Consider the following 17,423-nt stretch of genomic DNA (forward strand, 5'->3'; position numbering starts at 1 on the left):
CCGCCGACATGCTGTGTGCCCTTGGGCTAGCTGCTTCTCCCTGGGCCTCTAGTATCCCCATCTGTAAAGTGGGGAAAATAACGGCGTCCACTCCATCCTCTGGGAGACTCTGGGCCGTCATAGAGAAGGTATCGAGAGTCACTCCTCCATGGCTCAGCTCGGGGTATCTCTAATATGGGGGAAGATCTCCGAAATGCACCATCCCTACAATTAGCAGTCTAATTAATCTGGATGACACCTCAGAGATCATCTAGTCTAACTGTTATTTTATAGATGGGGAAACTGAGGCCCAGAGAAGTCAATGTCAGTGGTCCTCCAGGGAGAGAGTAGCAAAGTGAGAGAGTCTTTAATAGTTCTCGTCTTTATAACACTAGTGGTTGCCTAGTACTTTCCCCATAATGACCCTGTGAGGAAGGCCACCCCAGTGTGATTATCCCCCTTCTCCAGGTCAGCAAATGGAGGTTCAGAGAGGGGTTTGCCCACAGTCACACAGGTAGTGAGGGCCAGTCAGGATTTGAATCTGGGGCTTCTAGCTCCAAGTCTAGCCTTCTTTATACTGGGCCTCACTGATTTCTCTTTCTAGAACTGTGTGTTCTTGGCCACCACACACACACACACACACACGCACATGCATGCACATGCACATGCACACACTCACATGCACACACACGCGCACGAGCGCACACACACACACGCACGCACGCACGCACGCCTCCCACTCCCAGCCTGTTTATTTGGACTCCACTTGGGCGGAAGGCATGTGGGTGTCTAAATCCTTTATCCGTCTGTCCAGAGGCTGTTTTCGTCCTCCAGGGGGCGCTGGTGACTCTCGGGAGCTCAGTGGTTTCGCCATCGGAGGGGCTCAGGGGCCTCACTCACTTTCTCATGACGCCCGTGAGGGACCCGGTGCCCCAGGGTCATGCTGTCCATTTCACAGATGGGGAAACAGGCTCAGAAAGGCTACGTGATGTTTTCTCAGGTCCCAGAGTGACGGACAGAGCTGGACTCGCAGTCTTTCCAGCCCTCCACGTAACCGCAAGGGCTAGCATTTATACGGCGCTGTAAGGTTATAAATAAATTGTCTCCTTTAGGTAGACACTAAGATGAGGAAACTGAGGCAGAAGTTGTGACTTGCTCACAATAACACACTAAGTGTCTGAGGCTAGATTTGAACTCAGGGCTTCCTGACTCCAGGTCCAGTGGCCCAGAGGGAGGAAAAGAAGAAAACAAGCATTTATTAAATGCCTACTATATACTGGGCCCTGTGCTCATCACTTTACAAATATCCCATTTAATCTTCAGAACAACCTTGGGAGTAGGTGCTTTATCATCCCTGTTATACAGATGGGGAAACTGAGGCAGATGGTTTGAGTCACCTGCCCAGGCTTATGTAGCTCCTAAGTGTCTAAGGCTGGATTTGAATTCAGGCTCCAGGTCTGGCGCTTTCTCTACTGTGCTTAATAATTTTACCAACATCATCATCTTCGACGACAATAACAATACAACGGGGAGTCTGGGCCTGCAATTTCGCAATGAAAATGCGCTTCCTCACAGTGCCCTGGAGAGCTCAGCTGATGAACTTCCAGGGATAGAGCACCAGCACACACAGAAACCAGAATCCCTCGGCCATCTACGGGCCCACAAAAAGCTTGAGGACACGTTTGGTGATCAACGTCTCCATCCCTGAAGCCCATACTCTCCATGACCAAAGCACTTTCAAAAGAAAGCCCGAGCCCAGGGGCTCGCCATCCCATGGGGCTGGGACGAGGGGCATGGCCTCCCCGCAGTTCTGCCCTCGGAGGATGCTTGCTCAAACCAAGCCACCAGAGAGGCTGCTCGTGGTCAGACACCTTTGTTCCACTGCCACTGTTCTCCCCCTGTGCAACAGCCCATAGAATACTACATATCGATGAAGACTAGCAGGGGAATGACTCGTGACAGCACCAGGACTGTTTCTATCAGAAACCCATTGAAAAAGACAGGAATGATTTAACGACAAGAATAGCTGTGGTTGTCGTCCAGCTGTGTCTGACTCTTCTTGACCCCGTTTGGGGTTTTCTTGGCAAAGCGGTTTGCCGTTTTGTTCTCTGACTCATTTTACAGATGAGGAAACTGAGGCAAACAGGGTGAAGTGACTTGGCCAGGGTCACACAGCTAGGAAGTGCCTGAGGCTGGATTTGAACTTAGAAAGATGGGTCTTCCTGCCTCCCTGCCTGGTGCTCTATGCACTGCACCATGTAGCTGCCCTATAACAGTAGTTCTAATAATAATAACTGGCATTTTGATAGGCTTACCGTAGTTTAAAGCTTTAATAATCCATTCTGGCAACCTCCATATGTGACCTTGGGTCAGTCACCTCTCTCTTGTCGGCTTTGATTTCTTCATTTTTAAGCTTTAGTAGCTTAAAACTGCATCAAGACTTTGGGGACACCCAGTGTTCTCTCCTTTGAGCCTGTGAGGTCAGTGCTGCAGGTGTTATGGTTCCCACTGTTGAGATGAAGAAGCCGAGGCTGAAAGCAGTGGGTGACCTGGCCTGCATGAAGCTGCTGGTGTCAGAAGTGGGGTGTGAAATCAGATCCCTCCTGTAGGAGGCAGTGTGGTGTATAGGAAGACAGCACTGGATTTAGTGCGTCTTCCTTCTGTTACTTGCTACCTGCATGAGTGATCAAAATTTCCATCCCTCTGGGCAGAGCGCCCCCCCCCCCCCCCCCCGGCCTCCCAAGGAGTGAGGCTGGTGACTTTGCAGAGCCCTCCCTCACTTAAATCTAATCCACTTGCAAGTCATGGCATCACTTTCCTGGTGCCATGGTCCTCTGCAAACGATAGCAACCTGCATGAGCTAAGGCAAATCGATTGTCCAAGCCTCAGTTTCTTCCTCTGTCAAATAAGGGGATTGAGTTAGATGAGCCCCAGCGTCCCTTCTAGCTCAGGCTCTGTGACCCTTCCTATGCTGCCTCTCACTAAGATAACAGTTCTGTCACTGCCTTTTAGCCATCTGGCCCTTTTAGCATTCCCAAGCAGTTCTGAAGGTTACCTTCAAGTAGTCCTCCCAGCCACCCCCCCCCCCCAAAGGAGGGAGGTGATTCAGTGCTTGTGCTTCCCCTCTAATAGATGGGGAAACTGAGGCCTCTCTAGAGAGGGGAAGTGGTTTGCCCAAGGTTGTACATGCATGGAGGTCACTAGTCTAGACTAAAAGCCTGATTCTCAACCCTTGGGGGTTTTTTGCCCTTGACTGGGACAATGCTAATCTTGCTGTCTGTGTTTGCCAGTCGGTAGGCCCTTCCTGGCTCCCCTTTCCCAAATGGTCTGGGACAGCAGAATTGGTGATGGGCCAGATCAGCACTTCTCAGAGTGTAGTCTGGGAAATCCCTGAGACCCTTTCAGGGGGACCACAAGGTCATTTTCATAATAATCCTGGGGTTCAGGTTTCTAATATATAAAGATCTATAGCTATAACCCATCTAACCAAAGCTCTATGGGGGAGGGGTCTTGAGACCAAAAGGTTGAACCAGTGGGTTCAGCAAATGCTTCCAAAGGCTTTCCCTGGATAAAATGTACAAGGCAAGGAGCCCCAGGGACATTTTGCCCTGGTGACTTCCTGCCTTTTATTCCCTTAGGTCATCTGCCAGTTTGGATCACCTGGGCCCAGTTCCTCCTTTCTACCCCCACCTTTGTGTGGGTAATTGAGAGGTCAACCCATTATAATATTTTGACAATGATGCCTCTGTGTAGCTGGATGACCTTGGACAAGTCACTTGGCCTGTCTGAGTCTCAGTTTCCTCCTCTGTTGAATGAGGGGGGTTGGACTGGTTGAAATTCCCTTCTGGTTCTAGACCCAGGATGTGGGTAATCCTTCCATCAGGGAGGCTTCTTATAAATACGAGGGACCCCACCCAACTTGCTTCCTCCTTTTCTGTAGATCTTCAAAGTCAGCATTGGAAGAGAGGGCTTGGCTCGTGACTCTGGATTCTTTACCAGCTCACGTTTTATGAAAGTTTATGAAGGGGTAGACCAAGGGTTATTGTTATCATGTAACAGCCTTAGAGACACTGAGTAACTAGCCCAGAGCCACACAGCTACTTAGTGTCTGAACTGGAACTAGAACCCAGATCTCCTCATTGCACGTGCAGCATTCATTCCACTGAACTCCGCGTCGGCCTGTGTGATGTTTCCAGTTCTACCGTGATTGAAGGTTCAAAAAGTGCTCTCCCCAAAACAGCCCACTGAGATATTTAGAGTAAGGAGACCCATTTTAGAGATGTGGAAGCTGGGACCCAGAGAGGAAAAGTCACTTGCCCAAGGCTACGTAGTAAGCCTCAGAATGCAGATGCCAAACATGGAACTTCAGCCTGGCTTCAGTCTGGCTTCCTGTGATGTTGCTGGGACACCATGCCCTTGGGGCAGCTGCCATTCCAAAGGAGGGGCTGGGACTCTCAGTGGTAGCCCCAGCAACAACCAAATTGTAAACAAAGTGCAGTTGTATCAAACAGGAACTGCCGAATAAATTGTGGAGTTGGAATGGAATGGATGTAATTTCCTAAGAAATGACAAATATGAGGAATGCAGGTGAATTTGGGAAGATCGGGAGTCTGAGGACCTGGGTACAAATTCCAGTTCTTCTTTTTTCCTCCGACCTGTGTATGACAGAAAGCTGCTGCTTCACCTGTCTGGGCCTCAGTCTCCTCTTCTATGAAATGGGGAATTGATTCAGATCAGAGCTGTTCCCCACAGTCTGCACATGGCCCGTACAACACCCAAGTGCTCCAAACCAGATTAAAATGTAATTAGAAAATGTTTAACAAAATAAATAAAAATACAACATAGATAATGTTCATTTGTGGTTTTCTAAGTCAGTGTGCAGCCTGCAGGGATCCATTTCTATTTGGGTTTGACACCACTGGGCTTGAGGACTTCTAAGTTCTCTTCCAGCCCTAAATCTGTGATTCTATGCCTTACATGCCCTGACACAGAATGCTGCGAAGTAGGACTACAAAAGCAGGGCAGACAATGGCTAGAATGGGGACTGAAAATGGCACTAAAAGATATCTGAATTCGATATCAAATGCCGGGAGCTGTCTTGGTCCCATGGGACAAGTTAAAGAAACACCTCCCTTGTCTTAGCGGAGGAGTGGGGGGTGCCAAATGTGGCGTACAACGTCAGATGCAGTCATCATTTGGGCCTGTTTTGCTTCGCTCTTTTGCTCGGTTATATCGGACGAATGTCTGAGCTGTAAAAACGAAAGATACCAAGCTCACTTTGCCCGCCTCCTCCCACCAGGTGTCTGGTCCACATCGTGCGCTCCACTGCCCTGAAATACTCCAAGATCCGCCAGTTCCAAGAACACTTCCAGTTCGACGTGTGCCGCCACGAGGTACGCTACGGCTGTCTGCGAGAGGACAGCTGCCACTTTGCCCACAGCTTCATCGAGCTCAAGGTTTGGCTGCTGCAGCAATACTCAGGTGAGGCTGGGAAGGGGGATGTGCCATGAGGCGGGAGGGGGAGGGGACTCCTCTTTTCCACGCTGGACAGTTCCTCCCTCATTCTGTGCCCAGGCAAGACTATCCCACAGCTGGTGCCCCTTCCCCACCCTCCATGAATCAAGGGACCTGCCTCAGGACACCTTGCAACTGATCATAATAACAACTCATTTCTCTAGTGCCTTAAGATTTGTAAAGTGTTTTCCTCTCAGCATCCCCATAGGGTCTAGAGTATTTGAACCATTATTCTCATTTTACAGATCGAGGAACTGAGGCTGAGAGAGGGAAAGCCACTTGCCCAGGAATCCCACAACCACTAAGTATCAGTTGTTTAGTCATTTTTAGTCTGACTTTTCATGACCCCATTTGGGGTTTTCTTGGCAAAGACACTGGAGTGGTTTGCCCTGTCCTTCTCCAGTTTACAGATGAGGAAACTGAGGCAAACAGGGTTAAGTGACTTGCCCAGGGTCACACAGCTGGGCTAGATGTGCTGCCCCACTAAGTATCAGAGTCAGGTTTAAAACCCCTGACTCTAGTTCTACAGAGAACCCCTAATAAGAAAATAATGAGGATGAGGCTGCTGCTGCTGCTAGAATTCCTGCCTTCAAGGAGCTTACAATCTAATAAGTTTTTTAGCTTATTTTGTATTTGTACAGAATCGCACCGTTTCCAAAGCATTCTCATGAGTGGAAATATGGCGTGCTATTATCCATTCAACCCAGTAAACATTTCTTAAGTGCCTCCTCTGTGTGAGTCCCAGCATGATGGGGCTGCCTATGAAGAGCCAGTGGAGGCCTTCCTCCATGTTTCCGAAATGCTGTTGTCATGTCAACATGGGCCATCTCTCCAGCACTGGAGACCCAAATCCTTCCCTGCCCAGGAGACAAATTCAAGAGCCTCAAATTCATCCCTTAGCAATCTGCCTCCTTTCGGCAGACATCTCTGCACTTCGATGGGGCCTCACATAACTAACCTACGGGTCAGCATAAGGTCCACGCCGAACAGGACTTTTGAGAAATTGGACCCTTCGCAAAGGCTTCAAGAGCCCAGAGACACCCCCGTACATCATAGGCATCAGGTCTTTGAGTGGGACTTTGAATGAATCTGCCCCCCATCCACTGCCTCAGTTTCCCAGTATGTAAAATGAGATGACCTCTGAGGTCCCCAGCCTTGGGTCTGGGATCCTATGTCTTTGGGCTCTCTAAAGAGTTCTGGAGCTAAACTTGGAATCAGCAAGACCTGGGTTCAGATCTTACCTCTGACTTTCAGTAACCGTGTCAGCCTGGGATGAGCATTCTACCTCCAGCATCTACATCAGATGCCTCCACGAAGCCTTGGACAGGTTGCAGTCCTGCCCTCCAGTCACTAGTGCCCACCCCATCCCGCTAAATTATTTTGTATTTACTTTTTGTATATGTTGTATCTACCTATTCTCCCCCCTCCCCCCATAAACTGGAAGCTTTCCGAGGGCAGAAACAGTCCTGTTTTCATCGACGTATACCCAGCACCCAGGAAAGTGCCTGGACAATAGCAAGAGGTTAATAATTGACTGATGCTGTTTTCCAGAGACAGATGGTACAGTAGATAGAGTGCTGGTCCCGGAGCCCGGAGACACGCATTCAAATCCAGCTTCGCACACTTAATAGCTGTTTGACCCTGGGCAGGTCACTTAAATGCTGCCTGCCTCAACTTACCTATCTGTAAAATGAAAATAATGGGAGCAACTAGGTGGTACAGTGGATAGAGTACAAGCCCTGGAGTCAGGGGGACCTGAGTTCAAGTCCTCAGACACAACACTTACTAGCTGTGTGACCCTGGGCAAGTCACTTAGCCCCAATTGCCTTGCCAAAAGAAAAGAATTATAGTGATGATAATAATACTACGTAATAACACCTCCCTCTCAGGGTTGTTGTGAGGATAAAATAAAAGATATTATTTGTAAAGTTCTTTGCAAACCCCAAGGGCTGTGTAAGTTATGATAATTGTGAATAGAATCTAAGCTCTGTGAGAGCAGGGCTGTTTATTGTTTGTCTTTGTATCCCCATTACCCAGCGCAGACCTTGGCACACAGTAGGAGCTTAATAAATGCTGATTGAATGAATTAGAGTAGTCATCTAGTCCAAGCCCCTCCTTTTACAGATGAAGAAACTGAGGCCCAGGAAGGCTAGGTGGTTTTCCAGGTTACATGGCTAAGTCAGGGTTCTAAATCCAGAACTCTTTTCACAGTACTGCCTGAGGTAATAATACTTTTTCTGTCACTCGATTAGCAAACAATTATTAAGCACCAACTGTGTACTAAGAACACTACTACCTACTTCACAGGACTCTTGAAAGAGCCTGCTGAACCTTGAAGTACTACAGAGATGGGAGCTATTGTCAATCCAAGCCCCCCAGTGAAAGATGAGGAAGCAGCCCGATAGGAGGGCCACCCAGGGAGTGAGGAACAGAGAATCCTCTGTAGTATTCTAAGCCACATCTTCCAGCTTCTCTGCTCAGTGCTTGCTCCCCTGCCCAGCTCCCTCATCCCTGCCCCAGCCTGGTGCTCCACACAGCTCCCCCGGCCTCGTGGAGCCCCTTAATCATCCTCAGGTTTGTTTCCTTTCCATCCCCAGGTATGACCCACGAGGACATCGTCCAGGAATCCAAGAAGTGCTGGCAGCAGATGGAGGCCCATGCAGGCAAAGCTGCCAACAGCTTGGTGAGGAGCCAGCCGAGGGCAAGGGGAGGGCGACAGGAACGTGGCCTCGGCCACGTGGTGGTGCTCTGGGGAGAGCCTGGAGCTGGAGTCCAAAGACCCAGATTCCGGCCTGACCTCTGATGTTCGCTGTCCGTGGGACCTTGGACACTCAACCATTCTGAAAGTGTTTAAGATGAGGAGCTTGGATCAGGTGCCTCTTAGGTCCCTCCTCCTTCTAAATCCTAAAATCCTCTCTGATATAGGGATGTCTTGATTTGAACATGTGTGAATGTTTGTATGTGATGTGTGTGTGTGTGAACATGCACATGTGAACATAGAGTGGCAAGAATCATCCCAGAATACACAGGCCCACGGCTTCTACAACTAGAGCTGGCAGACACCTCAGAGGCCAGCTAGTTCAACCCCTGCATTTGACAGAGGAGGAAACAGACAGGGAAGTTAAATGACTGGCTCAAGGTCATGTAGCAAATATCAGAGGGGAGATCTAAAGCCTGGTCTTCCCACTACAGCATGCTGCCCCCTTCTGGCCTTAGAGAAGGTGACTAGCGCTGTTCCTCAAAGCTGGCCAGTCTATCCCCAAGCATTCACTAGGCGCTGAGCGAGGTGCTGAAAAGCTCAGGGAAACATTCCTACCCTCAAAGTTGTCATTTCCTCATTCAATAGCTCGAAGTGTCTACAAAGCGTGCGCCACTCACTACCTCCCATTTATATGATGCTTTGGAAACGGGGCAGGAATGATCAGTCCCATTTTACAGAGGCAGAAACTAGACTCCTAGAGGGGCAGAGATTTGTCCAAGGTCCCCGGCTAATGAGTGATGTTACGGTCAGAATGAGGACCAGAAGCAGGGCTGGACTCCTCTTCCGTATGATGAGGGGGTCAGACCGGACCGACAATGATAGTTCTTCTTCATCATATTATTATCACCTCCTCATTCCCAAGTCATCTTAAGATTTGCAAAGTGTTTTCCTCGTAACAATCGATCAACATTTAGTGGGTGCCCACTTTGTGCCAGCCGTACTACATGAACCTCTGGAAATGTCAGTTCTGAAGAAAACTGCCCCTGCCCTCAAGGAGCTTCCGTACTATCGGGGAAGACAATATCTATATGTATACAGAGATTGTGAGGGGGGTGTGCACGCATGCATATGTGTGTGTGTGCATGTGCGTGTGTGTGGGTGTGTGTACATACACACACATGTAAAAGTCATTTACCTTCTCTGAGCCTCTATCTCTTAATTTGAAAAATGGGGGTATTTATTTGCCTGACTTCATAGGACTGTTTTACATGTATATATTATTTTATATAATGTAAATATTATATATTAATATATTTATATTTTATAATCTAATATAATTATCTATAAATGAAATGGCCCTATGAAATCAGGAGAATATATGCCCCCCTTTTTCAAATTGAGAAACTGAGGCTCAGAGGAGATAAATGACTCACTTGAGGTCACAGCTAGTAGGGAGTCCAGGAATCCAGGGCTTCTGAAGCTAGTCCAGGGTCCCTTTCCATTGTCCTTTCTACTAGCTACTCCCCTTCCTTACCCCACTCCTCACCTTCCTCATTCAAATCAATTATATGCCTATGAAGCATCTACTCCATACCAGGCTCCATGCTGGACAAAAAAGCAACAGTCCTGCCCCCAGGATGCTTACATTTCCCTTTTTTTGTAGAGTCAGTGTGGCCTAGTGGAAAGAGAGAGGCAGCAGCCATGAGACCCATGTTAGGTCTCCATTTCCCATCTGTGTGACCTTGGGCAGTCACTGAACCTCTCTGGGTTTCTATGTCCTCATGGGTGAAGGGAAAGGGCTGGACTGGACAGCCTGTGAGGCCCCTTGCCAGCTCTAAGCTTGGATCATCTCGGGTCATAGGACCCTGGGATTTAGAGTTGAAGGACACCCTTAAATTACCCCAAGGCACCACATCAAGGTGACCTAAGGGTAAAGCCGAGGCAAGAACCCAGGGCCAACACCCTGGGGTGGTGGATTTACAGTCAGTGACCCTGGATTCCAATCTCATGGTTACTAGTTCTGTGACCCGCTGGACCAGTTCCTTAATGTTTCCAAGCCTCAGTTTCACCATCTACAAAATGGAGATAACTGTCACATTCCTACCTCCTAAAGGTTGTTGGGGAAAAAAGTGCCAATCTCCTACTGCAGACGAGGCCCCAAAGCCTGAAGGTCACCAAGCGGCTGAGGCAGGATTGAGCACTTCTGACTCCAAGGCCCACAGCTGGCCTGCCAGCCAGCTCTGTGGTTAAGTCATGTAGTCTCAGTTTCCTCATTTGTTGAATGGAGACAAAAAGAGCCCCTACCTCCCAAGGCTGTCATGAGGATCAAATGTGTTAAGCTGGCCAGGTTGGCAGAACCAGCCTCGAAGTGCCAGGGAAACGTTCGCTCTTTTTCTTAGTCTCCTCTCTGGGCCTCGGTGTGTTCCTCTGCTGCACTAAGCTGGACCAGACATTCCCCACAGGTCCTTCCAGCTCTCCCGTTCATTCCCTGCCCCTGCTTACCTCCCCATCATGCTTCCCCCAACTTTTTCTTCATTCCCTCCATTCCCTCCAGAAGCTGAAATGCTGCTGCCTCCTCCAGGTCATGAAGGGCATTAGGGAAACTGAGTTACTCTGGGCTCTTCTGTTTTCCATGAAGGAGAGAGTTGGGAATGGAAGCCATGGATCCAGACTCCTCTAGAATAACTTCAGAGCCTCTTGAGCGGTCCTAGTATAGGGCTGGGGGAGGGTTGGAAGAGAAAGAAAGTGGGGGGCATTTGGTCTCACTGAATTCTTGCCTGCCAGTGGTTGTCAGAGGACAGCTTTCTCTCTTCCCACCTGCCTTTTGTCTCTCCCACCATTCCTTTTCTCCTTTTCCTCCCTCCCCTTCCACTTCTATCGCTTTCTCTCTCCTCTTCCTTTCCCAGTGTCCCCCCTCCCTCTTCTCTCCATGTCTCCCTCCCTCTCGTCTCCCTCTCCCCCTCCTCCTTCTCCTTCCAAACCCCCTCCTTCTCTCCTCTCCTCCTCCCTCCCTTCCCTTCTCCCTTCCTCTCCTCTCCCGTCTCTTCTCTCTCCCTAACCATGTCCCTCCTCCTCCTCTCATACCCCTCCCCCCCTCCTGTTCCTCTCACACTCTCCTCTCCTCCCTCCCTTCTCTCTCCCCACTTCTCTTCCTCTCTCCTCTTCCCTCTCCCCTCCTCTCTCCTCTCCCCTCTCCTCTCTCTTCTCTCCCTAACCACCTCCCCCTCCTCCTCCTCTCACACTCCTCCCTCTCTTCTCTCCTCCTCTGTCCCTTCTCTCCACCTCCCTCTCCTCTCTCTTCTCCTCTCCTCTCTCCCCTCTCCCCTCCCTTCTCATCTCTCCTCTCTCTCCTCTCTCCCTAACCTCCTCCCCCCTCCTCCTCCTCCTCTCACACCCCCTCCCCCTCTCCTCTCCTCCTCCCTCCCTCCCCTCTCTGTCTCTCCCTCTCTCCCTCCTCCTCTCTTTCCCTGGTATGTTGTTTATTTTTGTTCTTGGCCCTGAGCCCAGCCGGGAGTAACAGGAGGGCCCCAACCCTCCCAGCACTGTAATCTAAAGCTGCTTTTCTGAGAGAACATTGAGTTCCTCCCGCCTCGCCTGTTCCCTGCCCCCCTCTCCCTCCCTTTCATTCCTTCCCACAGGCACTTGGGTCACCTGAGGACAAGGTGGAGGCCAATCTCTTGGGGATTTTAAGCTGGGAGCTCAGGGCTCTAGGAGAACATGGGGGTCCCCAATCCCTTTAGCTGTCCCAGAGAGAGTCCCCCCCACCACCCCTCTGAGATTTTTCACATTATCTCCCCTCCTCTTGGTATGAGGCCCCCATGCCCCGCCTGGTTGTCACTGGAACAAGGAGGGGTAGGAACAGGCGGGGAATGGGGGGGAAGGGGGAAGCGGTTTCCTCCTTCCAGGACAAAATGTTCAGTCTGGCTGCTGCTGTTTGAGGGGGAGGGAAAGTCATGCGACCTAGGCTGGAAGGGACCTTTGAGATCCCCTAATCTACCCCTTTTTTTTTGAATAGAGGAAATGAGGCCCAGAGAGGGGAGGGGCCTTGCCTGAGGTTACATTGGGAGCGATTGGAGGGCTAGGAGTGGGGAGGTCTGCTCCTGACTGCTCCCAGTGAACCCTGAGCGCCTCTAGGAAAGTCCCTTTGGGCTTTCAGAAGGGCTTCCCACAGAAATGGCAGGGGGGCCAGAACCAAGGTGCCTTGCTCCATTATATCCCGACACCTCAAAGGCTCCTTTGTTGCTATGGAGAAGGCTCTCCCAAGACGGGAAGAATCAGGATCTTGCATTTGGAGCTCCAAGACTGTCTAGTCCCACCCCCTCACTTTATAAATGGGGAAAATGTGGCCAGAGAGGTCATGGGCTCAGAGCTCTAGATCTGGAAAGGACCTCTGGGGCCGTTTAGCTGAATCCCCTCAATTTACAGAAGGGGAAACTGATGCCCCAAGAGGGGAAGGGGCTCGGCCAAGGTTATAGACATAGAAAGTAGCAGGGCCAAGATTCCAACTCAGTCACACAGCTGCTAGCTAGAAAGCACCAGGCAGGATTTGAACGCAGTTCTCACTGACTCCCAAATCCTACACTCTAGTCTAGGATAACTAATAATAATTCACCTCTGTGTGGTGCTTTAAGGCCGCACCCACAGTACTTGCCTCACTGGATTGTTGGAAGACCCAAACAGATAATGGAGAGGATTTCATCAGTATAGGGAAGTCCTGGTGTGGAAACTCCCTTCACAGCCCCCCTTGCTGATTTAGAATCTTCGAGAATTGCCTGTCGGTGATGAGAAGAGGCTTCCCATCCTAGGAACAAGTCCAACCCCCTCATTTTACAGAGGGGGATATTGAGACCCAGGGAGATAACAAGACTTTTCCAAGGTTCCAGGCAGCAAGCATCAGAGGCAGGATTGACTCCAGAGCCAATGCCCTTTTCTACTCACTCACATAGCCAGGAGGTGCCAGAAATATCCTCCCTGCCAAGCTACTTCTCTATAAATGTTGCATGTAAAATCTTCCCTTTTACAGGTAGGCACACTAAGGCTCAGAGAGGTTGTGACTTCCCTTGGGGTCACACAGCTAACAAGTGTCAGAGGCAGGATTGGAACTCAGGTCTCCCCTGACACCAAGGCCCTGACTCTTTCCACTTTTTCCAACCTTCTGAGTTTCCCTCCATGCCTGAAGCTGTCCTTCTTGCTGCACGGTAGGCCAGCTCTCGGATCCCCCCACCCAGCACTTTTGACCTGCAGATGAAGTTTGTGTGTGGCCAATGCTGGAGGAACGGGCAGGTGGTGGAGCCTGACAAGGACCTGAAGTACTGCAGCGCCAAAGCCCGACACTGGTAAGGAAGAGGGGGGGTGGGGGTGGCTGTCCATGGCTGCTGAGATGGGGGAGGCCGGCAGGGAAGGACGCTGGGCTTGCCTTCAGATCACAGGCTTAGAAAACCAGAGAATCAGAGCTTGAGAGTTGGAAAGGACCTTCTGACTGGAGGGCTGGCCCAACCCTCTCACTTTACAGATGAAGAAACTGAGACCCAGAGCATTTAGGTGACTTGCTCAGGGTCACACAGCTTCTACGTGTCTGTGGCAGGATCTGAACCCCCACCTTTCCGAGTTCCCAGCACACTAGACTGCACTGTCTGTGTCAGGGTACTTCCAAGATCCCCAAGTGCTTTTTCATCCAGTCTCTCATTTGAGCACTGGTGGGGAGACCAGGCAGAGGTCTTTATCACTATGTTAAAGTGGGGAAACTGAGGCTTGGCAAACGAAATAAGCAATCTGTGATCCCACAGATAATTAGCGTCAAGCCCAGGGCACTTCCTCCAAGACCAAGGCCTGTCTCCTTCAGGCACAAAGCCCTGCCTTCAAGGGTCTTCCAGTCTGTGCTGTATTTCTGAGGCCCCACAGATCACAGAATGGAAGGTTGAACTGAAGGGCAACAAGTCTCCCTGCCTGATATACAGAAGGTGGTGGGCAAAGCTTCTGGACTGGGAAGAGAAGCAGCAGCAGTGGCTTTTCCCATCCCTGGCCAGAAGTGGGAGTCAGAAGAGGGATGAGCAGCCACAGTTGGGGTTGTTTGCTCCCTTCCTTGGACCCATGCCCAATCTGCACCCTTGTCTCTTTCCTCCCTCCTCTGCTCTGCCCTCCAGCTGGACCAAGGAGCGACGAGTCCTGCTGGTGATGTCCAAAGTCAAGAGGAAGTGGGTGTCTGTCCGTCCGCTCCCATCTATCCGCAGCTTCCCTCAACAGTATGATGTGAGTAGGAGTGAGGGACCAGGCAACATGGGGGCATGCATGGTGGGGTACATTTGGGCCTTCAGAGCAGGCAGGGCTGGGGCTCTGGTCCATGCCTCTGGAAGTCAGAATAACAGCTCCAATTAACCCTTGAAGATGGGCAAGTGCAAGGGGTATTGTCCCATTCTGTTCCTCAGGAAAGTGAGGCTCCTGAAGGAAGAGGGATTTAGGGCTTCTCAACAGCCCCACAGCTAGCATCAGAGCCAGGGTGTGAACCCAAATCCTAAACACTCTCTGGGCCTTCTCCTGTCCCTTAGGGAATGTGGAGAATCTCAGAAAGGCCTACCCCCACTGGGATTACAAGTGGCTGGCCTTTTCTGGAATCTGGACCAGACAGGCATGGGGTCATAGAGCTAGAGCTAGAAGAAACCCCAGAGGCCATCTAGCCCAGGCCCCTGATTTTACAAATGGGGAAACTGAGGCCAGAGAGGTTAAGTCACTTAGGATTGTAGATTTAGAAAAAGAAAGAATCTCAGAGAGCATTCTAGTCCAATGTTCCCATGTCCTCATTTCACAGAGGGAGCTGAGGCCCAGAGAGGTCAAATGACTTACAGTTCATTAGTTTATAGATTAGAGTTGGAATCTAGTCCAAGGCTACCGTTTTACACATGAGAAGACCAAAGCCTTTGGAGAGGAAGTGACTGGCCCAAGGTCACTCGTGCAGCAGGTATCAGTGGCAGTATCTGAACTCTGGCCCTCTGACCCTAGAGCCCATGTTCCAGTAGAGCCCAGCTTTGGGCACGTTGTTCTCTCTCCTAGCACCACCTCTCCAAATCCTCCCCCTTCCTTCACAGTCTAACTTGGCTCACCCTCTTCGGGAAGTCTTTCCCGACTTTCCCATGTTATGCTCCCTATGCCTGGTCTTCCCCTTCTCACACTCTTCCATTCAGTTACTTGTTGCTCACTGTACACAGCTTGCCATTTCCCCATTTCACACCTCCAGGTCTTTACCCAGACTGTTGCCCATGCCTCCAGTGCACTCCCTCATTTCTACTTCACAGCATTCGTGCCATCTCCCCAGCTTCTCATGCCCTCCAATTCCTTTGTGTGTTTGTGTAGTTTGTTTCATTCTTCTATGTCTCCCCTAAGAGAAGGCAAGCTCATTGAGGACAGGGACTGTTTCTTTTTTGGTTTTGTATCCTGAGTGCCTAGCACAGTGCCGGGCACAAAGTAGAAATGTAATAGATGCTGTTAAATTGTATTGTGTGACTTTAGACAAGTCACTTGCCCTGTCTCTGGGTTGTAGTTTTCTCCCCTGTCACATGAGGAGGTTAGGACCTTTCAATTCCCTTCCAGCTCTGAGGTCTGTGGCCCCTTCCCTCCTCAGAACTCCCTCTAGGCCACCCCCTTGGCACTCGGCACATATTGCCTGGGATTGCTTTTCTTCCACCAAAGCCTTTATCCTGTGCCTCATTGAGGCATGAGAGTGACACTGGCTCTCGAAGGCTCTGCTAGCTGAGTATAAGTTCTGGCAGGCTCCACCCAGCTGGACAGGCTCTGAGGATGGACCCCATAATGGACCATGTGGTTGTCATTCAAGACTTATCAGCCATATGTATTGCAGGGGCTGGTCAAGGTTCACAGGAACAAGATAAATCAACGGATAATGATCAAGCCCCCGTGGGAGCTGGGTGGTGCAGGAGGTAGAGCCACTTTGGGGGCAGACAGACCTGCCTATTTCACACCCCTCCAGGGCTTGTTGGCACTTCTAAGGCCCTGGGCAGCTCTTCAGGACTCATCTGCATTGGGAAAGGGAAGTTACTCACCGGGAATTTTAGTGGCATCATGGAGCCAGTCCCAGAAGGGGGCAAATAGCAAAGCACTTTGCTGTCCGGGCTGGGGATACCAAGGCGATCACAAGCCCTGTCCTGAGGGAATTTTCATTGCGCTGGGGAGATCCAAGATGGCCTCAGAGAAAGAGAAACAGACTGTGCAAAGTAGTTCCTAGAGGGAGAAAATGCTAAGAAGCAGGGAAATCAGGAAAAGGCCTCATGTAGGAGGCTCCAGCTGAGCTATGCTTTGGATTCTGAGAGAGAGGGCATTCCGGGCATGGGGGACAGCGTAAGCAAAGGCACGGGGGTGGGAGTTGGATGTTGTGTACAGGGAAGAGCTGGTAGGCAGGTTTGATGGGAACAGAGAGTACGTGAGGGGAACAGGATGAAATGAGACTGGAAAGGTGGGTGGGAGTCAGACTGTAGCAAGCTTTAGGTGCCAGGCTGCAGATTTTGAGTTTTCTCCTAGAGGCGATAGGGAGCCATGGAATATGGGGGGAGGGAGGGTGTAGTCCAGCTTCGAAGACCTGACTTACACAATAGTGAGGGGGGAAAGCTCCGACCGGAGCCCAGGTAAGGAGATTGGTGCCTGCCGAATGCAGCCCGGATCCCCCAGGGAGCAGTGCCTGCTGGGAGGACAGTGTGGACAGCACCTCCTTCACTCTCAGCAGGGCCTCTGTGAGTGGAGGGGGTGATGCTCAGGGCAGGGGTGACTCAGGGGGTCCCCTCCTTGTGCTGCAGCTATGCATCCATGCCCAGAATGGCCGGAAGTGTCAGTACGTGGGGAACTGTTCCTTCGCCCACAGCCCAGAGGAGAGAGACATGTGGACTTTCATGAAAGAGAATAAGAGTGAGTGTGTCCATGGTGACTTGGGGGGTGGGGGGAGGGAAGGCAAAGGGAGACCTCAACGTGGAGCCCAGAGCCAGGGTCACCCGAGGGAAACAGGCTTCAAGGCAGAACTGACATCCCCCAAAAGGATGTTGTTTCCAACCAATGTTTTCAAAAACAAAGTGAAATTAATGGAGCTGCTTGTTTGGGGCTCAGATGTCCTGGGTCTGAGCTGGAGAGAGCACAGGACATCCCTTCCTGCCTGGTTTTACCCATAATTCTCATGGCCTGGACTATTGTCTGGCTCCAGTCTCTCCCTTTCTACTTGAAGAATTGGAAG

At 50.6% G+C, this 17,423-nt stretch overlaps 1 protein-coding gene across 1 annotated transcript in view; it reads left to right on the forward strand.

Moving 5' to 3' along the window:
- The window catches only part of ZC3H7B (zinc finger CCCH-type containing 7B), a gene marked incomplete at its 5' end in the record, with an annotated part of 42,232 nt that overhangs the window by 15,292 nt on the left and 9,517 nt on the right, over positions 1 to 17,423 (forward strand). The window contains 5 exon segments of the mRNA XM_036759105.1: positions 5,279 to 5,460; positions 8,091 to 8,176; positions 13,397 to 13,530; positions 14,338 to 14,443; positions 16,996 to 17,104. Coding sequence (XP_036615000.1) covers positions 5,279 to 5,460; positions 8,091 to 8,176; positions 13,397 to 13,530; positions 14,338 to 14,443; positions 16,996 to 17,104 — 617 coding nt within the window.

Source organism: Trichosurus vulpecula, chromosome 5 (assembly GCF_011100635.1).
Source record: "Trichosurus vulpecula isolate mTriVul1 chromosome 5, mTriVul1.pri, whole genome shotgun sequence".
Lineage (NCBI taxonomy): Eukaryota > Metazoa > Chordata > Mammalia > Diprotodontia > Phalangeridae > Trichosurus > Trichosurus vulpecula.